Source organism: Cydia splendana, chromosome Z (genome assembly GCF_910591565.1).
Source record: "Cydia splendana chromosome Z, ilCydSple1.2, whole genome shotgun sequence".
Classification (NCBI taxonomy): domain Eukaryota; kingdom Metazoa; phylum Arthropoda; class Insecta; order Lepidoptera; family Tortricidae; genus Cydia; species Cydia splendana.
In genome coordinates this window covers 44156629-44182424 of record NC_085987.1, presented here as the reverse complement: position 1 = coordinate 44182424, position 25796 = coordinate 44156629, and the positions used below count along the sequence as shown (strand labels likewise).

Genomic DNA, 25796 nt, shown 5'->3' with positions numbered 1-25796 from the left:
ACCGGTTTTCTTTTTTTTTTGTAAAAGTTTTTATGTTAGAAGCGTTTCGTGAGTAAAGTGCGGGTGCCAGACTTTGACCGTCTACACGGTGAAACGGACCTTAAATACACGCGGGCCTAACCCGTCCTTGGCGTGTACCGGAGATTGAAGTAATGTATAAAGTTTTAAATAAAACAAAGATCTTTGTTGTAGACGGGTACACGGGTACCCGGATACACGGATCTTTATTACACGTGTAAAATGGGTCAGAAAACCGTGTACGTGTAGTTCGGAAACGGGTAACGAACACGTGTACACGAAACCCGGACACGACCGCGAGCTCTGATTCAAAATTACGGATTAGGATTCAAAAAACATGTTCGAGATTTATTTTTCACTCCTAGGGTATTTGACATTTTTTTATGAATGTTATCAATTGATCAGGTTTGTTTTTAGGATCAAATGTATGTATGGGACCCACTGTCTTAAAGCAATACAAAAGTCACAAATGATTGTCAAAGTCTGGTACCCGCACTTTACTCACGAAACGTTTCAAACAACATGAAATATTTGCGTTTATGTATATTGTTGGATTACAATATTTTTTTTAATAAAATGTTAGGAATCGAATGGTACCATTATTTTTTTTCTATTTGGAAGTTGAAAAAAAAATTTTTTTTGAAACTTTGAGACTTGTATTTTTTTATTATTCCCATATATTTTTTTAAGTTTCCAATTTATTGTGATAAATTGATCATTTTCTATCTATTTAACTAAGTTTAGTTATACAATTCAACGTGTCAACAACCCTATTGAATAAAAGAAAAAAGTCAAACTAGAGTAACTCTGTCCGTAACATCTTCACGCCTAAACCGATGAACCGATTTAGATGAAATTTAGCTTGGAAATTGTTTATGCTTGAGGCTTGAGGAAGGCCATATGATAGTTTTTACCAATCATCATCATTACTATCCCATCCAGACGAAGTCGCAGGCAGACGCTAGTATTTATTAAGGTCAAATATTTTTTAGCAGGTTTTTGAATTTGAATAAACCAATTTTTCCGTTTGCTAGCGACCCGCCCCGGCTTCGTATGGGTTACACAAAACCGTTACCAATTATAAATATTATAGGACATTTTTACAAATATTATAGGACATTTTTACACAAATTGACTAAGCCCCACGGTAAGCTCAAGAAGGCTTGTGTTGTGGGTACTCAGACAACGATATATATAATATATAAATACTTAAATATATAGAAAACAACCATGACTCAGGAACAAATATCTGTATCATCATACAAATAAATGCCCTTACCAGGATTCGAACCCAGGACCATCGGCTTCATAGGCAGGGTCACTACCCACTAGGCCAGACCGGTCGTCATTATACACCTTAACCTTCTTTAAAAATCAATCTACTGATAGGTGATAACCGTATGAAAATCCGTTCAGTAGTTTATGAGTTTATCGCGAACATACATACACACAAATAGACAGACGCGGCGGGGAATTTTGTTTTATAAGGTGTAGTGAAGGTGTAGTGATGAATAACATAAACAAACGGTAAACATAGTAAACATACGTGTGAGCACTAGCCGCCGGTACGCGTTGAATAAATTATTCATACGCCATTGTCGATTGTTCAATTATGGCGTTTTTGTGTTATCGATGTTCAATGGTGACATCACAACTGTGCGATTTAACATGACTTGACTTTTAAGACCCAGAGTCATTTTTGCTGTTTTGAATTTGGAATCTTCTTTTATTCCATTAAAGTTCAAAATTCGATTTACAATATAAATAATAACGGTGTCAACACTGACATACCTATGGGTCAAACAAAAGGTTAATTTTCTTATTTAACCCTTATCCACGTGAAAATGTAGGTACTCCTTTTATTTAGAGAAGTATGATAAAATCATTACCTACACGCCCACAAGCGTTTAACTATTGCCCACGGGAGAGAAAACTAGTGTGTTCGCGCGAACTGTACATTTTTCTCTCCTGTGGGCAATAGTTAACAGCTTGTGGGCATGTAAGTAATGATTTTATCATACTTCTCTAAATAAAAGGAGTACCTTTTCACGTGGATAAGGGTTAAATAAGAAAATTAACCTTTATAGCCCTTAACTTTTGTGTATGTCTACAGAGAAGACGCGAACACAGTTTTCTGTTTGACCCCTATACGCTAACGTTTTCTATAGGTATACCTATGTACATCTCGCGTCGTACTAAGAGAGCCCATGCTCTCTCCATTGGTTTTGGGTAACTCGTGATATGACAACGCTAAAAATATAGTTGACCGCTAAATGGATTTGTCTAATGAACTATCTAAGAAAAACTTACTTTGTTAGTGCCATTTTATGAACTAACTATCACCATAGAGTAATATAAGTAAAGAAAGAGTGGCAACTCCATACACCAGTTTTTTTACCAAAACGCGCGTTATTTCGTAGTCGACATCTAGCGTCATGTAGCGGAATTTATCAGTAGCTACTGCTAGTTGACAATAGATGTCGCGGCGAACGAAAACTCTAATGCTCAACAATTTTCAGCTAATATTACTCCATACTATCACTAAAACCGTAATGTAGTGTGGTTTTTACGTATATTGCGTGTAACTAGTCTTAAAACATTTAAGTCGACAATATGAGCTCATCTTGTGAACCACGTACCACGTAGTATTAAAATATTATTCATAATTTGCAATAGATATATCCACCCAGCCCAGTACAAATGAGAAATCCAGAATTTGTCACTGAAGTTTGAACCTTTAGTGCAGGGAATAGAGTTGATTTTGGTTTCGTTTGAAAATTGAACGAAACAAAAGAAATGAGACTCTGTTCCAATTGAATAGGATTTAAATTTCAGTGAACTGAAGAGGTACTATAGGTAGGACCTTGGGCCTTAGGAGGATAGATAAATCCACGAGTGTCTTAAGTATATAAATAACTCTATGCAAAGACACATACAATTGGGTACAACTGTTTTTTGGGGGTCGATTAAATCTATCGGCGCCGATTTCGCGGCCGTATGGCTTCACGAGTAAGCCGGCTCAGCCTCATTGCTAAAAATGTTTTCACGGCTGTATCGTTTCTAGTGTATCTTGGCCCGCGATCCTTAAGCGGCCCACTGATTAACAGTCCGCCGGACGGTATCGGCCTGTCAGTTGTTCGGAACTGTCAAAATTTTGTTCTAACTGACAGGCCGATACCGTCCGGCGGACTGTTAATCAGTGGGCCCCTTTAAGAGGAAAGTGTACCGACAGGGGACCGATAGCCCGGAGTTTTGAGTCCTTTTAGTCGATGCAGTTATTGGATTCTTTTTGAAATGGCGGAGTCATACATTCCGTTTTAAGCTATACAGAACACGCGCGGGATCTACAGCTCACAGATTCACTGGTTTTAATTCACCCGTAACTATTGGGAGTACCGCTCAGCAGGCTTAGTCGAGCCTTGAGTGGTTCACATTCGTAATGTGGTAATTACCACACCGACAGCTCTACCCCTACCATGATTCTAACACCGCTGTATTCGCTAGCGACAGTCTCACTCACACTTATATTTATGAGATACACTAGTATAATTCACCTGACACTATTGGGAGTACCGTTCAGCAGGCTTAGTCGAGCCTTGAGTGGTTCACGTTGGTAATGTGGTAATTACCACACCGACAGCTCTACCCCTACCATGGTTCTAACACTTCCGTATTCGCTAGCGACTGTCTCACTCATACTAATACTATTTTACTTACACTAATATATGTGATACACTCGATACACTAGTTTAACTAACTTGTCACGATTGGGAGTATTATTCAGTCGGCTTATTCGAGCCTTGAGCGGTTCACGTTGGTAATGTGGTATTTACCACACCAACAACTCTACCTCTACCATGATTCTAACACAGCCGTATTCACTAGCGACTGTCGCACTCATACCCTAATAATGTTTCATCCGCACTAATGTATGAGATACACTAGTATAATTCACCCGTAACTATTGGGAGTATCGTTTCGGCAGCTTAGTCGAGCCTTGAGCGGTTCACATTCGTAATGTGGTAATTACCACACCGACAGCTCTACCCCTACCATGATTCTAACAGCCGTATTCACTAGCGACTGTCGCACTCACACTAATATACGAGACACTAGTTTAATTCACCTGACACTATTGGGAGTATCGTTCAGCCGGCTTAGTCGAGCCTTGAGCGGTTCACGTTTCTATTGTAGTAATGACCGCACCGACACAGCTCTACCCCTACCATGATTTTAACACCGGCTTAGCTACCGAATGTTCATTGTACATCCCACTCACACTAATATATCCAAGAGCGAGATACACTGTGAGTAAGCAGTCGCTAGCGTTAACGGACGAGGACTAAGAGACGAGATAAGGGTCGTAGCCTTGACTCCCTTCAGGTCGTGGTTCCATTGACTTAGCGAGTCGGGTTTTCGGATGTACCGGCATAAAATGATCTCAAGATGGTCGGTAAAGACTCGAGCCAGTACAGGGACAGTTCTTTTAATTTGGACAATCTTATATTTTGGTCTATTTTGCGTGGCGTTCAAAATATATTTATTTCATAACTTGATATTACAGAGGGGCAGTACAGTGATCCCCACGCTAGGCGTAGCCTGTGACGTGGGGATCTAAGCGGAATACAAATTAGGTATTATTAAAGCTACTACATTAAAAATGAAAACTAAGAATTTTTATTAAATGACTGATCCAACTAAGTACATAAAGACTTAAGTCGGTTAAAAAGGTCTTAGTAAGTTATAAGTAAGTGAAAGTGTTTATGTGAAGCTAAGTAACTAACTTTCAAAAGCATGTCAATCCAATTTATTTCCAATCAGATCTAGACCAACGCGTATATAAAATATTACAAGAACTAGGTCACACAAAAGGTTCTTAAAATGTCAACAACAGAATACTGAAGTGGTTATACTTATCAAGGACAGAATAGACGAAGTAAAGCCAGTAATAAGTGCTTTGATAGAATATAATATTAGGTACACACAGCAACACTCCTAACTGTACACCGGTGGACCTTATTGCATAAGGCATAAGGTCCACCGATGTACAGTTAACAGTGTGGGCGAAGGTACTGCAGCTTTTAAATACCTTGATTTAACGAGTTGTCAGCAATCTAAATTTCACAAAGACAGTGTTAAATAGCTCTATTGCTGACATACCTATAATGTTCTTACCATAAACTATCACAAGTCCATAACATTTGCTGTGCTAATAAGAGTTCTATTTCGGTGCAAAAGCGATGTTTTTCTGACTCGGAAGAAACTAGCCGTTTTAACAGCTGGTCAGTATTGGAGAATAGAAAATAATGACATAGCTTGTATTGTTGATTGGAAAATAACATGGCTTTCAGTATTGGCGAGAAAAAACGTCAGTTCCTTGAGGAATTGCTTTAGTTTAAATCACTGTTATATTTTGAAAAGAGGTTGTTGAACTGAAACTCACCAAAGCTACCTATGTAAGTTACCTACTGTACAATGTACATATATAATACACACCAGAATTTGCCAGAATTTAAATTTATAATTTATTTTATTTTATAAATAAAATAAAATTTAATAATTTAGAGGAATGAATAATATTATTTAGACATAAACGCGTATACCATATATTATACCGTATTACTCAATTGAGTTGAAACTTCACATACATGTGTAAGTTGGGTGACAATGCAATATTATCGTACAGTACAGCTGATCTGATGATGGACTCAGGAGCAGGCCACAGTGTCCATGTGATAAGACAACGCAATCTAATTGTGTTTAATATGTTCTTTTAAATCGTCTCGATGAGCGATAAAAGCTTGTATCAAAAATGAAAGTTTTGACTTTAAACTTGTGTTATTCAATTTGTGTAATAATGTCCTATAATATTGATTATTTATTTAAAAACTAATTTTTTGTGTGCAGGCGGAGGGGGAGGAGATTCACTTAGACGAGGAGATGGACCGAGTGGTGTGGGGGGAGACGAGAGCGGAGCCGCTGGACTCGACGCGGTACCGCGCGTCGACGGAGCCGCGCCGCGACAGCGCGGCCCCGGTTCCCCCCGATTACGGTGAGTATAGGGTACACCTGGACGTGTGGGGAGGGAGACGCAGAACGTGACGCGGTACCGCGACAGCTTGGCCCCGGTTCCCCCCGATTACCGTGAGTGTAGGGTACACCTGGACGTGTGAGGAGGGAGACGCAGAACGCGATGCGGTACCGCGACAACGCGGCCCCGATTCTCCCCGATTACCGTGAGTGTAGGGTACACCTGGACGTGTGAGGAGGGAGACGCAGAACGCGATGCGGTACCGCGACAACGCGGCCCCGATTCTCCCCGATTACCGTGAGTGTAGGGTACACCTGGACGTGTGAGGAGGGAGACGCAGAACGCGATGCGGTACCGCGACAGCGTGGCCCCGGTTCCCCCCGATTACCGTGAGTGTAGGGTACACCTGGACGTGTGAGGAGGGAGACGCAGAACGCGATGCGGTACCGCCACAGCGCGGCCCCGGTACCCCCCGATTACGGTGAGTGTAGGGTATACGTGTGGCGGGACGCTGGACGTTGCATGGGTAGCCCCGGTTCCCCGGGTACAGTGTGTAGCTGGGACACCTGCCCGGCGGACCTACGGCGACGACAACTGGTGCCTCGGTTCCTTCCTAGTACGGTGGGTGAGAAATACATCGAATATTTAAAGCGCCAGTTCTTCAAAAATGGTCGTGACATCTTGCTGGGAGATCGATCTTGGCACCCGGTGGTGATCGTCGACGTCCCCATCCTACGTGACATGTGCTACACCATCTGCTATTGAAGGTATTAGGCGCAAAAATTCAATAAAATAGGACAATATAAAAGGAGAGAAGCGCTGGTGGCCTAGCGGTAAGAGCGTGCGTTTTTCAATCCGGAGGTCATGGGTTCAACTTCAAACCCCGGCTTGTACCTTGTTATTCGGAACTAATGTACGAAATATCATTTGATAAGTATTTACCAGTTGCTTTTCGGTGAAGGAAAAACATCATGAGGGATCCAGACTAATCCCAATAAGGCCTAGTTTCCCCTCTGGGTTGGAAGGTCAGATGGCAGTCGCTTTTTCGTAAAAACTAGTGTCTACCTCAATTCTTGGGATTAGTTGTCAAGCAAGAAGAAGGAGAGAGCAATAAAAAAGGAGGTTCCCGTGCCCCCTACAGTTGTCGCACGCTCCCTATACCTTATGAAGAGAGTATCTGACTAGAATCGTTGTTCCAGAATCGACCCGAGAAGGCCTGGGCTGGAGCAGCTCGGAGACGTCGCCCGCGGAGCCGTCCCGGACCTCAACGATGTCACCGAGCCAGGTTAGTTCACTCGAGTCATAGAGAAATATAGTAAGACAAGAGTGCTCACTCCATACATCAGTTTTGGTACCAAAAAGACTATTATTTTCATATCATTCTAGCATCGAGTAGCGGAATTATCAGTACTTTAAGTAGTAATTAAATAGTACTGTCAAGTGACAATAGATGTAGCACCGACCGGAAAGTCTAATGCTCAACAATATAAGACTTCGGTCGGTGAAAATAATAGTCTTTTTGGTACCAAAACTGATTTATGGAGTGAGCAATCTATGTATTTTTTTCTCTATGCTGGAGTCGAGTATAATTTTAGACATTTAGAAATCACTAGCGACCTGGCGGCTTCGGCTTCAAGAATCACTCTATTGATAGGTGAAAACCGTATAAAAATCCGTTCAGTAGTTTTTGAGTTTATCGCGAACATACATACACACAGACAGACGCGGCGGGGGATCTTGTTTTATAAGGTGTAGTGATATTTAGGTTTCTTGATCAGTTTTCATTTTGAATCTTGAATGACCATGAAGGATCTGTAGCGATTTTAACTTTTAAGTTCTCAATTATTATTTTCTTAAATTGTCGGGTTTTTCTTACTATTTAAATTTGCTTGTTCTACGCCTATCAGGGCATCTTCGACCCCCTTTCTAACTTCAGAGGCCAAAAAGTAACTTTTGAATTCAACACATAAGTATACCTACATACATACGAACGTGCATGTAATATAGAAAACGACCCACAACATTAAAATACAACATCAATACGAATAGTACCTGCTGTGTAGTTTATTGAATCAGTAATTACAAAGGTACTAAAAATGTAACAAACCAAGGACATTACCGAAGGTTGCATGCATCTGGTTGACTCGTGCAGGCGAGCGACGTCGCGGGACTAAATGTAATAATCAATATTCAATGTTAAGGTTAAACCAGCGTAATATTTATCGAATATTACGCTGGTTTACCTTTCGTCTGTTTACATATGTATTTTTTTAGACAGTTATAGGTACGGGCATTTGAGTTGAAGTCACGCACACATAGCTACGTAATCATGTAATTACGTGGAGTTTTTGAAATTAGAATTATTTTTTCGTATTGATATCTAGCAAGTTGAACCGCCAACTTCAAGGTGGACCAAAACGTTTCTTCAAAGCCTTTTTGCACACTTTTATTTAGCTTCGCTGCGTAGGTATATGTATGTATGTATATCTCTTTGTACCTATGGTGCTTCCAATCTTGTAACTTAAATTTGATCTACTTCCGGGTGTCTGATTGAGCTGAAATTTCGCATACTTCCATATTTCCGATGACAATGCAATAATATGCTAACATGGAGCTGATCTGATGATGCAGTCGGAAGGTAACCAAAGGAACTCTTCGATGGAAAAACATAAAAACATTGAGTTTAGGCTCATTTGAAAGGTCGGGAAGTACTTGATAGACACGCAAAGGAGAGAAAGTACAGTCGCAATAAAAGTGTGTATTAAATAAAAAATTTTCACCACATCAGCTCGGAAAGGCTTACTTTGCACTTCAAAAACTGATAAGAAAGTTGTATTTTATCCACATGTGAGGCAAAGTAATTTGAATTTTGAATTGTTTGCTCATGTTGGCTGATAGAATGGACTTTTAAATGATGATTTTGGATGATAACTATTTAATAACATTCATTTGGATTTGATTTGATTTCATTTTGTTTGATGTTTTACAGTTGGTATTTTCCTTGCGTTGGTGTAGTGATAAATTTTGTGTTTAACTCGAGGGCAAAATTTGTTTAACCCTCGTGCCTTGAAACCTTCGCAACGCTCAAGATTCCACTTCTCGAACCACTCGCTCCGCTCGTGATTCAATTTTGGAATCTTTCGCTTACTCGGGTATCAATATTAGCACGAGCGGTTCAACAACAACTTTGCCCCCTTGTAAAACAAATAACTATTTCATCACACTCGCTCAGTAAATGTGGAATTGCACGCAGATTTAGCGGGAGTTATAGAAAAAGCGTTCTCCCTAGGGAGTTATGAAGTTTCTAGTGCCATAATTAACAGTTTTTTGTCTTTATACTTAATTTTTGTATCGCAAGTGTGATGAAAAACATTGTGTGTAACTCGGGGCGTAATAATATTGCAAACTCGAGTCTATAAATCGCTCCGGCAGGCCGTCGCGATTTAACTTACTCTCGTTTGCAATATTTAACTTACGCCCCATGTTGCACAATGTACTATTTGACGGTTACTTGTTTTAGCTTAATATCGTGCGCTTAAGTCACATTCACTCATTCATTCAATTCGTTTTTTGCGATTAGTATTTTGTGTAGCTGTGTGTGTAATCATTCACCTCAACTACCCTGGCGATCAATAGATATTTTATACAATATGGAGTTTAAATTTGGTATGGGAGCGTGACCGCTTATTTAAGTAGCGTCCACGTTGTGTTCAAGTTTACGACCGATACGAATATAGACTGCAGGGTAATTTAAACTCATCAAAATATCTTCAATGTTTTACATTATTAACTAGAGTGCCATATATGTCCAGATAGCGAAAAAGATGCGTTGTGTGTGACTTTAGTTAATAATGTAAAACAGATAGATATTTCGATTAAATAGTTTAAATTACCCCGCAGTCTAAATTGCCGCCCTGCACCTTACTGACATTGAGTTCTATGTAGTTCCCAATTAAGGATTAAAAATGTTTTTGTGTCGAAGGTTTTACTTCTTAATTAGCCAACGAGACAATAATAATCCCGTACAGCTATTATTAATAAATAAGTTTTTGGCAAAAATTTCATTTTTGGTACAAGCTTTTATCGCTGACTGTATTTTTCTTACAACAGACAACTAATACTCATCGAGACAATTCTAAAAACCCCTAACACAATTAGGTTGCGTTGTTTCATCACAGAGTTCCTATGACCACCTCCTGTCTCCATCATCAGATCAGTTCGACAGTACCATATTATTGTATTGTCATAAGATCTACATACAGCTGCCAATTTTCATGACGCTACGATCCTTGGAAGATGGTTAAATTAGTTACCTTAGATTCCATTACATAGTTACATACAGGTCGACCTAATAAAAGCTTGTTAATCCTGTCTCCATCATCAGATCAGTTCGACAGTACCATATTATTGTATTGTCATCAGAACTACATACAGTTGCCAATTTTCATGACGCTATGATCCTTGGAAGATGGTTAAATTAGTTACCTTAGATTCCATTACATAGTTACATAAAGGTCAACCTAATAAAAGCTTGTTAATCCTGTCTCCATCATCAGATCAGTTCGACAGTACCATATTATTGTATTGTCATCAGAACTACATACAGCTGCCAATTTTCATGACGCTACGATCCTTGGAAGATGGTTAAATTAGTTACCTTAGATTCCATTACATAGTTACATACAGGTCGACCTAATAAAAGCTTGTTAATCCTGTCTCTATCATCAGATCAGTTCGACAGTAGGTACTATATTATTGTTTTGTCATCAGAAATACATACAGCTGCCAATTTTCATGACGCTACGATCGTTGGAAGATGGTTATTAGTTACCTTAGATTCCATTACATAGTTACCTACATACAGGTCAACCTAATAAAAGCTTGTTAAAAAAAACTTTTTAGTGAAATACTTATTGTTTCAGACCACTTCGCCGTCGTCATCGATCAGCCCGCGCGAGGAGGGAGACCGGCACGTGCAGTTCGACGGCCCGGCCCCGGCCACCCCCGACCCCGGAACGACGACGAACGACGACAGCGACTTGCGGCGCGAGCAGCGGACCGCGTGAGTACAGTACTGGAGTGAGACAGCCCGGCCCCGGCCACCCCCGACCCCGGAACGACGACGAACGACGACAGCGACTTGCGGCGCGAGCAGCGGACCGCGTGAGTACAGTACTGGAGCGAGACAGCCCGGCCCCGGCGACCCCCGACCCCGGAACGACGACGAACGACGACAGCGACTTGCGGCGCGAGCAGCGGACCGTGTGAGTACAGTACTGGAGCGAGACAGCCCGGCCCCGGCCACCACCGACCCCAGGCGGCGTAGCACGGTTGCGTTTTTATCCCTTGTCGCCATGCCTGTCACGTTCTAACAAGTATGTAAGTGCGAAAGGGACGCGCATAGTGATAGTCGATAAAAATGGAACCGTGCTGAGCCCGCTGAACGACGACGAACGACGACAGCGACTTGCGGCGCGAGCAGCGGACCGCGTGAGTACAGTACTGGAGCGAGACAGCCCGGCCCCGGCGACCCCCGACCCCGGAACGACGACGAACGACGACAGCGACTTGCGGCGCGAGCAGCGGACCCCGTGAGTACTTAATGTGGTAGTACCTACTATAGTAACACAGCGCGATAATAACATTACAAACGTAATGTTGATAGATAAATCAACTGTTTCTTGTCATTTTTTGCCACGGTCGCCTAGGTCATTCTTTATATCCTGAATTTATGGCATTTAAATTAACCAAACATGGGTTTTTGTGGTATGTAAGCCCTTTCCACAATGGGCGATAGTATAAAATATAAAATAAAATATTCTAACAATCTATGCTACTATTGTCGCCTGGCTGGTGGGGCAGAATCAGAACAAGAAATAGTTGACTCACCCAGTATCACGCGCGGTGATAGTGTTAACTATTTGATAATAAGAGTTAACTATGTATACTGTGCATAATCTATGTATTACGTCAACGCGCAACAGGCAAACTCTGCTTTACATACATCAGATATTTGCTTACTACGGAATTACGGATTACGCCGTGGCTGGAGCTACGCAGCTCGCACTAGAGGAGTCTATTCTCATTCACTTTTAAGCTACACTCGTAGAGCTACGTCGTAGCCAATATTATTATTTAACACATAAAAAAAATGAAATGTTGAATACGACTTATTTTTTTACCATCAATGTCACCATCGGTCAGAAGGCAGTGTCGAATTCCGCGAAGCAAAATTATTCTCGACGTTAGCCAAGATTTTTTTGCACAAAAATACGTAAGACTAATTTCAGGGTTAAACATGACAAACGTCGTACTCTATTTAAAGACTTTAGAATCGGAAAAAATAATTTGGACACGTGGAAGTCGGAGTCACGCACTTAATGTTCCGCTTAAAGACCTATTTACTTATTGCAAATGTAGAATAATTGAATTTAGCCTTTATTGACAAAGTTGTTTGACCGACTATATGAGTATCGTATTGACACTTGCTAATAATTGACAAGTGAGTGTGATCTGGTCGCACGCCAACCGTCCCTTTTGTATGGTGCCAATTCTCGCTTCAGCAGAGCCAGTCTATCGCGACGTTTTCGACAATGCACGAAGCTTTCTTTGCTCTGTGCTAACGGCTATACTTAGTTGGGTATTTTATTAAAAGTTAAACACGCTTTTCTCAAACTAGGGATTATGTTATTTCTACTCAGAATTACGAGCTCTTTCAATCTTTATAGGAGAAAAAAAGTGTTACAAAATTTCCATACGAGTATCGATACGTACGAACATACAAAATCTATGTATAAAGGTAAGGGAATGGATATAAAAATATTTTAACACTTTTTGTGTCCTATAAGATCGTGATTCTGAATAGAAATAACATAAAATAAATAAACTATAGTGTACAACTTCCAATAAAATAGCCTATTAGTAGACTTTGTGTTTGCAAATTGTCAGTGAACTGCGTGAAAGTATTAGGGCGTTTCAATACCTTCCCTTTTATGTACATATTTTCGTCTAATCAGTTGTAAATTTTAATGACATTTTACTTTGTTAATATAACCGGATTCACTTGATTTTGTGGTGTAATATGTAATGTTTATTTCTTTCTCCTTACTAAATCTAAAGCCACCTTTATAAAAAGATGTCCGCGAAAGACGAATGAACCTATTAATGTAAAGTATTATACGTTTACAGTATTTATTCTACGTGACGGTGTATAAAAATAATATCAAACTTGGTGGCTTACAGTGTAACAAATTTGGTCATAGGGATGTGATGTTTTAAATACCTATCTGTATTGGTTACGATGGGAAATCCGTGAATAGTAATAAATCCCCCCAAACAAGTTTACTACCTGTTGTTGAAGCTACAAGTGCAATGCCTGTCACGTATTCGCGGGCTTCGGATGCTCCGAGTGAACGGTGAGCTATTGCATTTCTTTCACAATTATTATTGAGCCGGTAATTTTTTTGATCACACTTGCTCGAAATAGATCTTATTTCATGCAGGTGTACTGAAGGACAAAGGCCTATATTGTACCCGCGTGAATTATGACTTGTGAAATTTTTTTTATGCTGAGTAAAAAATTAGTTTTAGTATTAAAATACTGACGTTTATAATTTAATATTGTTTAATGTTTAAAAATATTTAATTAGAGTAGGTAATTTAATAGTCGTTTATAATATTTTTACACAATTTTCAATCGTGGCTTAATGCCGGATAGGGTTTGTGCCTTCACTGCCTTTGATGTCTAACCTGTCAAAGAATGACAATATGGCGGATGAATGTTATGTTATGTATTGTCACCGTATTTAAGAATTATTTCGCTTAAAATTTATTTTTTTCTTCGCAAGTGTGATGAAAAACATTGTGTGTCCGGAGTTATCCGGGGTTAAGAATATTGCAAACTCGGGTCTTTAATTACCCATTACAAAAACCCCCATCTCCAAAATTTCACTTACCCCCCACGTTGCACAATGTAAGTACCTACTATGTATAAAGTTGCGATATTACCGGCTATGCTCAGCTCATGGCTCATTTAATAATCTTTAACGGTCAAGTCTGTATGTTCGCGATAACCTCAAAAAAAATTGAACAAATTTTTATGCGGTTTTCACCTATCAATAGAGTTATTCTTTAAGTATATTAATTTGTTAAGGTTTTGTGTAAATTTGTTGAGCTACCCGTGGGAAGCCATGTGAAGTTGGGATTAAAATACATCGGACCCGTTAATATCATCAGATTATTTATACGTTACTCTAATTCAGTGGTGGGCAAAGTACGGCCCGCGGGCCATCTGCGGCCCGCGAATGGATTTTATCCGGCCCGCCGCCGGTCCTATGAAATAATTAGTATATGGGCTATATGGCATTGGCTCACGATTATCACAAATCAAAAAAAAATTGGCTACAATTCTGGCCCCCCATGAAAAAAGTTTGCCCACCACTGCTCTAATTAGTTACTAGAACAAACAAAAAAGTAATTAAGTAACTACGAGTAGTGGACCGTATACGTAGATAAAGAGTCGGTCGGTCGATATATTTAGCGTGTTATAGCAGCGTGTAACACCCATGATATTTTTGTTTTTATTCGTTTATTTTAAATACTATACCGGGTGTGGCCTGTAACACGAGCAAAGAATTAAAACATAGATTGTACTCCTCAAACCGTGACACTTTTGTTCAACAACTTTTAAAAATTATGAAGTATTTAGACTCCCTATTTTTCATACAAAATAAATATTATCTTCAATGGACGCCATCGCCACGCCATATCATTATGATTGACGTTGCTTGTCACGCCTTAAACATAACAAAATTCGCAATCTTAGAGGACATAACCAACGGCGACGCCATGTCTAAAATTTTCGGTACAAAATAGTCTGTCGTTTTTTGCGGGGGAGGGGCACATCAAATGTATAGGTACGTCATGTCAGATAAACGTCAGTCCATACATATGGTTGACATGTGGTTGACCATTGGCCGCCTATTTTCGACAGGGGGGACGCCTGTTAATGGCGGGTCCATTGTTAATTACTCCGAGTTGGCAATACATTGCGTCTTAGAATAAACTTTAAAGTGTATTAAAAATCAAACCACACGTTATTTTTAAAAGTAGCTGAACAAATGTTGGTCAATATGATAAGTACAGCCTAGAGTTTAATTTTTTGCTCATATTACAGGCCACACCCGGTATACTTACATGTAGGTACAAGGTAATACCTTTACTCAATGACCACTAAATACTGTAGGTAGATTTAGATTTCTTTATTTCAAGATGAAAATGACACTAAAGATTTGATACATTCGTCAAAATTATGTTTATCTTCTCATAATAATTATTGTCAAGAACATTATCAATTGCCCCAGGTGCAAGATACAAGGTTTTTAGGTTTTCAATTTGATTGTGGATTAAAATGGGATAAGCACATAGACTTACTTACAGGTCGGTTGGCTCAGGCATCTTTCGCGCTGTCACGTCTTTCTTCTGCCCTTTCTAGTGAAAACGTCCGCATGGCATATTATGCTTACGTAAACTCTATTATTCAGTATGGAATTGACTTATGGGGCCTGGCGGCTGATAGAGATAGGGTTTTTGTGTTGCAGAAGAGGGCCGTTAGGATATTGGCTGGGGTTCCGCCGTTTACTCCAACGAAGGAATACTTCCAAAAACTTAAGATTCTGACGGTCCCTAGTTTATTCATTCTGGAAGTTGCGAAATATATGTGGAAGCACAAGGGCGACTTTAAAATGCGTCGCCCAGAACAGAGAAGTACGGGAAGATATATTAAAGCGGAATTTGCGCGATTAGCGAAATCATCCAACTCATTGAGGGTAGTAGGTGTAAAAATATATAATAGCTTGAGCCCGGAAATCAAAGAGGCAACTTCTTACGAGTTGTTTGTCTATAAACTAAAAAATTACTTGATTGATAAGGCCTTTTATAGTATTAATGAATTTTATGGGTATTAATTAATTTTTAATTTATTTGGTCATTATTATTATCGTGTAATTGACTTGTGTATATGTACAGTTGTAGGTTTAATTAGTTTTAGGTGTGTATGTGATTTTATTTTTATGTTTTTGACATGTATGTTTTTACCGTATTAAACGCTCTGAATCTGAATCTGAATCTGAATTTAAAATAATAAAATCAATTGTGTCGCCCAATAACGATCGCCATGTACAAAGAAAAAACATGTCAAACATGTAAGTGTAAGGCATTGATAAGCTTTTGGAGAGCTAAACTAAATAAGCTGGCTTATTAGTAAGATTTAATGAGAACAAAATGAGTATCATAGACAATATAATAAAACAAATGACGGAGTTAATGCTTTAAGGAATAACTGACTAATATTGTGCAACAGCTACTGGTACTTTAATATGTTAATACCTACAGTATGTAAATTAACGAAAAACATTTACTCAAGCCCGTTAATTAATGGGTCACACTGAGCAACTTTTACTATGGCACCAACCCCGAAATGGCGAAATAAAATTGACTCTCCCATAGAAAATTTCAATGAAACAACCAAATTTTTTTTCGCGATTTGGGGGTCGGTGCCATAGTAAAAGTTGCTCAGTGTGACCTACACATTAACGGGTTTGAGTAAATGTTTTTCGTTAGTTTACATACTATATTGTGTAGCAAAATTATAATAATAGGTACCTAATAAACACACATAATATCGTAAAGTTTCGGCACACTAGATAACGATTAGCGCGACCGACCGCCAACTCTCAGCTGCTAGGGTTGAACACTGACTTAGACTAAATTTTCTTACTCGCGTCCACTAACATTTGCAATCCGGGCTCCAATTTGCGGTAGACCGGATTAGTAGTAGTAATAATTCAGATGAAAGTAAACATTGGCAGATCGACGTTATTACAAGATTGGTTTAACTCTTCTACTGTAATACATACATAGGTACAGTCAGCAGCAGAAGTTGCTAAGCGGCCGAGGTGTTCAAAATTACCTTGACACGCTCTTAGTCTCTTAACAATAAAGTCGCGTGAAGATCATTTTGACCACCTGGCCCGCTTAGCAACTTCTGCTGCTGACTGTACCTACTTATTTTGTTACTTACAACAATTCTAGATAATTCATGAAAGATATGATATTTTAAACATAGCATATAAAATACTTACGGAAGATTTAGACGAGTTTTTGAATAAAACTCCAGAGCCTCTACCATCAGTTTTAACATTGACATAACGCTCACGTCTACGTAATTTACTTTCTGTACATCTCGCTTCCACTATTGCTCGCATATGCGAGTACGAGCGAGATGCATAGAAAGTAAGTTACTTAAACGTGAGCGTTATGTCAATGTCAAAACTGGTGGTAGCCGTACAGGACGGCTGGGCTTAATATTAAATAAGTACCTATCTATACAAATATTTTTTTTGTACCATTTAGAATATAATATCTTTCATGTTATCCTTTTTAGGGTTCCGTACCCAATGGGTAAAAACGGGACCATATTACCAAAGAGAATAGATAGTATAGAGGTATCCTGTTATAGTAAATTTTGTGTGCTCTGTGCGTAGCAACCCTACACGCGGCGCGGTCACTGTCAGGGCATCACGGGCGCAGACAGAGCCAACCAGCACACGATACCAATTTAGAGCTGCATATAGAAATTGTTTTTTTTTATTAGCCTAAGGGAGTGTCCCACTGCTGGGCAAATGCCTCCCCTCTTTCCCGCCATTTGGTCCTATCCGATGCACACTCCTGCCACTTTTTACAAAATGTGTCAAGGTCGTCCCGCCATCTCCGTTTTGGTCTTCCTCCGCCCGAGATCCGTCCTGTGGGACCCAGTCTCTAGCTAGTTTGGTCCAGCGCTCCGGGTGCATTCGGCAGACGTGCCCTGCCCAGTCCCACTTTAGCTTGGCGGTTGATTATTTATTAGAAATTGATTATTTGCTAAAATTTGATATTGATTATTTGCTATCCGTTAATGACATACAAACCAAATGTAAATAGGTATTAAAGTATTATATCGCTATAAAATTAATGCGCACCTTTAACAAGTTATTATAATTTAATTATTAGTATGGGTAAACTGATGTTTTAGAAAGCACAATTAATGTGAAGTAAATTTCGACGCGACTTGTTTTTTATCGATATATTTTAACATAAAAGTCTGTATGACTCACGATAAACATTTATTTTTAAGGTGTTTTCTCATAAGATGCAGCCTCTCCGGTGTGCAAGGGGGACATGTCTAATTGTCTATATAGGTACATAACGCTGTCTCGCTCACACATCGGAGTGGCGTACAGATTCGCATCAGTGTGCTAACCGTGTAACATAATTGTAAAGTGTAAATGAAGACGTCAACTTTGCCCACAGCCGCCTACACCACCGCCACCAAGGCCGCAAGTATTCCCTCCAAGAAGGCGCGCGGGGCGGTACAGAGAGAACGGACCGCCCCGCGCCGACGGAGCGTGTCTCCACGGCCGAGGAGCTGCGCGAGGCGGATGCTGATGACCTCGCCAGCCACCGGACGGACGACCCGAAGGGCCTGCGTCGTCATCTGATACACCAGGCTAAGGTATGGGACAGAAATGTACAACAGCCGAGGAGCTGGGTTAGGATAGCTCGCCAGCCACCGGACGGACGACCCGAAGGGCCTGCGTCGTCATCTGATACACCAGGCTAAGGTATGGGACAGAAATGTACAACAGCCGAGGAGCTGGTTTAGGATAGCTTGCCAGCCACCGTACGGACGACCCGAAGGGCCTGCGTCGTCATCTGATACACCAGGCTATGGTATCGGACAGAAATGTACAACAGCCGAGGAGCTGGTTTAGGATAGCTTGCCAGCCACCGGACGGATGACCCTAAGGGCCTGCGTCGTCATCTGATACACCAGGCTTAGGTATGGGACAGAAATGTACAACAGCCGAGGAGCTGGTTTAGGATAGCTTGCCAGCCACCGGACGGATGACCCCAAGGGCCTTCGTCGTCATCCGATACACCAGGCTAAGGTATGGGGCAGAAATGTACAACAGCCGAGGAGCTGGGTTAGGATAGCTCGCCTTCACCGGACGGACGACCCCAAGGGCCTGCGTCGTCATCTGATACACCAGGCTAAGGTATGGGACAGAAATGTACAACAGCCGAGGAGCTGGGTTAGGATAGCTCGCCGTCACCGGACGGATGAGTCGGACGACACGAAGGGCCTGCGTCGTCACCTCATACACCAGACTAAAGGTATGGGACAGAAATGTACAAGTGCCGAGGAGCTGGGTTAGGATAGCTCGCCGTCACCGGACGGACGACCCCAAGGGCCTGCGTCGTCATCTGAGACACCAGGCTAAGGTATGGGACAGAAATGTACAACAGTCGAGGAGCTGGGTTAGGATAGCTCGCCGTCACCGGACGGATGAGTCGTACTACACGAAGGGCCTGCGTCGTCACCTCATACACCAGACTAAAGGTATGGGACAGAAATGTACAAGTGCCGAGGAGCTGGGTTAGGATAGCTCGCCGTCACCGGACGGACGACCCCAAGGGCCTGCGTCGTCATCTGATACACCAGGCTAAGGTATGGGACAGAAATGTACAACAGCCGAGGAACTGGGTTAGGATAGCTCGCCGTCACCGGACGGATGAGCCGGACGACACTAAGGGCCTGCGTCGTCACCTCATACACCAGACTAAAGGTATGGGACAGAAATGGGACTGGGACTTTTGGGTTAGCATTTATGCTGAGGCGGGACCATTTCGTGGTAAACTATTTATTTATTTTTATGTTCAACTTTCTTTGTTATTTCTTTACTTGTGTATGTTATAGTTTATCACGAATAAATGAGATGATTTATGATTTATGATTTATGATGAAATGTACAAGTGCCGAGGAGCTGGGTTAGGATAGCTCGCCGTCACCGGACGGACGACCCCAAGGGCCTGCGTCGTCATCTGAGACACCAGGCTAAGGTATGGGACAGAAATGTACCACAGCTGAGGAGCCGAGTTAGGATAGCTCGCCGTCACCGGACGGATGAGTCGGACGACACGAAGGGCCTGCGTCGTCATCTGATACACCAGGCTAAGGTATGGGACAGAAATGTACAACAGCCGAGGAGCTGGGTTAGGATAGCTCGCCGTCACCGGACGGATGAGTCGGACGACACGAAGGGCCTGCGTCGTCATCTGATACACCAGGCTAAGGTATGGGACAGAAATGTACAACAGCCGAGGAGCTGAGTTAGGATAGCTCGCTGTCACCGGACGGATGAGTCGGACGACACGAAGGGCCTGCGTCGTCACCTCATACACCAGACTAAGGTAAGGGAGAGGGGGTCTACGGAGCGGGTCTCGACTGCCGAAGAGCGGGGGGCAGCCCGCTAGCCACCGGACTGACAACCCGAAGGGCCTGCGTCGTCACCTGATACACCAGGCTATGGTACAGACAAAGCCGGGTGTCAACAGCCGAGGAGCTGGGTTAGGATAGCTCGCCGTCACCGGACGCACGACCATAAGGGCCTGGTCGGCACCTAGATACACCGGACGAAGGTACAGTGAGGTACAAAACCGGGTATCAACAGCCGATGAGATTAAAGTACCTTTCAAACTACGTATAAGACGAGAATAATCGGTGATCTCTAGATGCCTATTACTAAGGCAGATACTCTTCAAGAAGGTACGAGGAATGGTAAAAAGAGATTTTACCACCAGAGTTTCGATCCTAGCCATAGGTAAGAATACTCCAGAATTTTACTTCTCGTTGGAGTAAAACTTGCTAGGTCTCCTTCTGTTTTTCATTTTGCGTCTAGAGACAACATTTCGTGGAGGTTCATGTTGTAAATGATTGCGGAGCAAAAGTTGCAGGAATCGATCGACTGACGGCTCGGCCACGACATCGAGCGACATGCGACGGCGGGAGCGATAACCATAGGTTGTAGCGAAAGGTCCGATCGCTGTGTCACGCTCCAATCTATGGTTATCGCTCCCGCCGTCGCAAGTCGCTCGATGTCGTGGCCGAGCCGTAGGATGCGATCATCTTCTGGTTCGGGCAAACGCAAAGCATTCTGCTGGACTACTTTAACTACTATATACTAGGTACATATACTATAATTAGCTACTATATTTTTGAGAATGTTCGCATGTATGTACTTACGACTACCGTCTTACATACATGACAGGGTTCTAATGGTACAAATATTTTATAACAATCCATAAAATGTTAGCGTATCACTTTCTATGTAACGAAAACAAAGTAACCAATTGAAGAGCTAACCTCATTTTTTCCAGGATACATCCACGGTGCACGTGGGACGGCGGGAAGAAGGCGATCGCCTTAACTCCCTGATTAACGAGAAGAAACTGTATGACCATAGTCCGCATTCCGTAAGTACCATATTTGTAGATATCAAAGAGAATGTAAGATATAAAGGAATCACAATTATTTAGCGCCACAACATAGTAAGTACATATAAAATAATGCTAAAATAGAATCCCCACTCAGCATAATGCCGCGGCAATTCGTGGCGCTAGTTTTCAATGGGGACCTGACTTAAAACTAAAAGTTAGCGGCGTCACAGTACGCCAACCACACACAGAAAAACAGAAATAAAAGACCATGTCATAATTTTTTAAACTTCCACGCAACTAAAATTAGCGAGTACCTAAGTGATCGTGCTCCAAAATAGTACGGAAGCTTATATGTGTGGTGACCGCGAGTTATCTAAAATTATTATTTTAATTGCCTTTGTACTTAAAGAGGTGTTTAGGTACAGATACATCTTCTTCTTCCTCGCGTTATCCCGGCATTTTACCACGGCTCATGGGAGCAGCCGCTTGACAACTAATCCCAAGAATTGACGTAGGCACTAGCTTTTAAGAAAGCGACTGCCATCTGACCTTCCAACCCAGAGGGGAAACTAGGCCTTATTGGGATTAGTCCGGTTTCCTCACGATGGTTTCCTTCACCGAAAAGCGACTGGTAAATATCAAATGATATTTCGTACATAAGTTCCGAAAAACTCATTGGTACGAGCCGGGGTTTGAACCCGCGACCTCCGGATTGCAATTCGCACGCTCTTACCGCTAGGCCACCAGCGCTTTTTACAGATACATATACACCTGAAATAACATACCAAGTAAACCTACCTTCCATAGGTATTCGTTCAACTCGATGAACTGCTAGCCAACGGCGACGGCGACGCCGAGTGGAAGGAAACAGCCAGATGGATCAAATACGAGGAAGATGTGGAGGAAAGTGCGGGCCGCTGGGGACAGCCCCACGTGGCTTCCCTGTCCTTCCACTCGCTCCTCAACCTTCGGAGGTGCCTGGAGACGGGCGTGGTGCTGCTGGACTTGGAGGAGCGCGATCTGCCTGGTGTTGCTTACAGGCATGTGAATTTTAATTCATGTTTTTTAGTCGCGCCACGATTTATCACGCTTGGAAAACATTTTTTTAGATCAAGTATGCTTTGCTTAATCGCGTGAACGTTGGATCAAATAATTGTACGGTAGCAATTCGTGCACGTGAGACATCTAGAGTTCTAGACCAGGGGTCGGCAAACTTTTGAGTAGAAGAGCCAACCGCAGTAGAAATCGCCAGTTTTAGGAATTTCAAAGAGCCGCAAATGGTATTTCAGTATTTTAATACAGCAGAAGACGTAATTAAGGTTCCGTACCCAAAGGGTAAAAACGGGACCCTATTACTAAGACTCCGCTGTCCGTCTGTCCGTCCGTCTGTCTGTCACCGCTATAACTGTATTTTTCTGTTGCCGCTATAACAACAAATACTAAAAACAAAATAAAATAAATATTAAAGTGGGGCTCCCACACAGCAAACGTGATTTTTTTTGCCGTTTTCTGCGTAATGGTACGGAACCCCTCGTACGCGAGTCCGACTCGCACTTGGCCGGTTTTTTTTTAGTCGTTTGAACAGCTACAATCGTACCCCTAAAGAGCCGCAAACGCCTCACGGGTCGCGGTTTGACGACCCCTGTTCTAGACTATTATACTCAATTTGAAATATGTAGATAGGTAGATACTTATTGCACGCAACTCAAGCACAGTCAACTGTACAAATATGGGTGTACAAATCATCTCAAAAATATGTCACATAACTCTTATGTCAGTGAATTAAGAACTATGGGTCATATTTTTGACTAAGTTGTCTACACCCATATTCTTACAGTTGACTGTACTAAGTGGAAAAGCACACCTCACTCCAACCCCTTACTTTAGTCCTTAGCTTGATGAGAGAGCAGTATAGTGAGAACGGAACTTCGTGATTGCATTGATTATCTGCTGAGCAACGCCAATCTCACAAGCCTCTTATCCTCTTTAGGGCCACCCCACACTAGCGTCTCCCGAGCATCGGCGTTGTTAGGTTGGTAATAATATAACTAGTTGTATCCTATTTTGTGTTATCTGTGGCAACTCTCTCTTGCATTGAAGATGGCATCGTTCATATACAATTTGTGTAGTGCTCCCACAAATCTTTAATTAATAAATAGGTATATTAAGTGCAGTCTTTCTTTTCACCATTATAGCAGCAGGGAATATATAGTCAGAAGGGATACGAATCCAAGCCCTCAAATAGGCGCTAGTCAACTCTATAGCTGCTGCTCGACGCAACGTTGGCGGAACCGCGCAGCGACGCCATTTTCCATAGACGCCGACGCTCAAAAGAAGCTAGTGGGGGCTGGCCCTTAGGAATAAGTCTTGGAACAATGTTGAATGAGTTTTGTGTACAGGGTGGTGGAGCGCATGGTGGACGACGGGCTTATAGAGGAGGATGACAAGCCTGTGGTGATGAGGAGTCTGTTGCTCCGCCATCGCCATGTCCACGACGACCGCTTCCGGTTCTCCATCGGACGGAAGCATACTTCTTACACGAGCTTGCAGGTAAGATTAGTTTATTCTAATAGGTAATATTACGAAAACTCTGCGTACGGGGCGCCGCTAGCGCAAACAGAGGGCCTACCACGAAAATCTAAATTTCGTTATCTATTCTGCTTCTCTTGCATATTTGAGCGATATAGTGGCAGATAACTAAATGTCGATTTTCGGATTTCGCGGCAGACCCTCTGTAAACGAACGACCTGGATGCATCAATGTCATATTTATATGTAACAAATTATCTGTGAAAATTTGTAAGTACCCCCTATTGTGACATGACCGGAATATACCTAAAATTTTTGTTGGAAAGACCGTCATAGGGTAATTACTCACGTATTTGTACACGTACAGTTAGAAAGAAAAAGTTTCGCTCCTTCTGCTCTACCGACCTGGTCCTTCGCGCCTGTCATTCCTTCGCGAAACCGGGAAGTGGGTCAAATTGAACTTGCAAGATTTGATTACAGACAACGGGACAGGTGAAACTAAATAAAAGCTTGTAAAAGAGAGGTTATTAGGTGTTGATAAGTTGAATAACACTCTACAGGTTGTAGCAAATCTCTTGACATGTCAATAAATTATATTGTTCCACTAGTTTAAAAAACTAAATTTAATTGATTGCTTATAAATAAATTATCACCGATAAGTACAAAACTAAATCAAATGATAAATAATATTACACTGATAGGTTAGTTAATGCTCCTCAAAATCATAATTCGTTCTACGGTAGGTAAAAAAAGTACCCAACGATGTACGTAATTGCGATTTTTCAGCGTGTGAACGCAGGCGATAACGTAATGATCGGAAGACGCTCAGTATTCGCATAGTTACCGGAGCAAACCAGCATAGGTTTGAGCTCCGATTTCGAACCGACGTTAAAGGTCTTGAGGCCAAATTTGACTGGTTTACTCAGATGAGGGAACGAACGCCCTGCCAACTGCCAAGTCACGCTTATCGGGCGACTTGGCACGCGACCGCGGAAGTCAAGGTTGGGTTGCATAATCGTGGAAATATAATGTCACTACTGACATATATCTGAGTAGAACTCGCATGTCAAAATGTGTAAGTTGCAAAAAGTTTTATTTATTTATTATTATTGGTTTACCAGTAACTGTTACACTGACAATGACGCATGCATAAAATTATTAAATCTTTAATAACTAAGAGCTACAATAAAATGCAGGTAAACACTGCATGCAAACTAAGGTTGGGAAAGTTCTCAGAAGCTTTTGCGACAACAAGAATGAAAAGAAGTTTTCATTTTGGGCCATTCATCCTCATTCATTTTTGAGAAATTGTACGTTCTTAAGTTTTTAATGTGGAATGTTTCGTGAATCAGTTAGAACTTTAAACTGTGCGTCACCCGACAAAAGATATAGAAGTGTCAAAAGATTGTAATTTATCTTCTTCCTTCCTTGTCGTATCCTCATGGCTGAGGGACGTGACGAATGTGGACACTTTTCGCCAGTGCTCTTCAAGCCGCTCTGTTTTGGGCCCAGTGCATGCTAGCCTGCAATGTGGCGTTTGTCTCTGACGTTATACTGTCCGCCCAACGCGTGGCCATAAGTCCACCTCTACGCTTCCTTGCCATGCGGCCAGTAATAATGAGCTTTTCCAGGCTATCTGGCCCTGTCCTGCTCAGATGGCCGAAGAAACCAAGTACACGTTGGGAGCAAACAGTGGAGAACCTCGTTCTAATGTTAAGTTCGTCGAGAAATTGTAATTTATAAGTAAATACCTATTATTAATCGATTCTAATATTGATTGATATTCGGAGAATTTATAATCACACAAAAAATCCACTAGGTATAATATAAAATAATCAAGTTCTATTATAAAACCCTCTAAATATTACAAAACTTACATAAACAAAAATGTTAAAATGTGGGAT

At 41.5% G+C, this 25796-nt stretch overlaps 1 protein-coding gene across 1 annotated transcript in view; it reads left to right on the top strand.

The window, feature by feature from the left end:
• LOC134804148 (anion exchange protein 3) overlaps positions 1-25796 on the top strand; it is a 136333-nt gene that overhangs the window by 75443 nt on the left and 35094 nt on the right. The window contains exons 2-8 of the mRNA XM_063777093.1: positions 5926-6070; positions 7249-7334; positions 10972-11111; positions 18398-18599; positions 21305-21400; positions 22172-22404; positions 23764-23914. Coding sequence (XP_063633163.1) covers positions 5926-6070; positions 7249-7334; positions 10972-11111; positions 18398-18599; positions 21305-21400; positions 22172-22404; positions 23764-23914 — 1053 coding nt within the window. The remainder of the gene's footprint in view (positions 1-5925; positions 6071-7248; positions 7335-10971; positions 11112-18397; positions 18600-21304; positions 21401-22171; positions 22405-23763; positions 23915-25796) is intronic.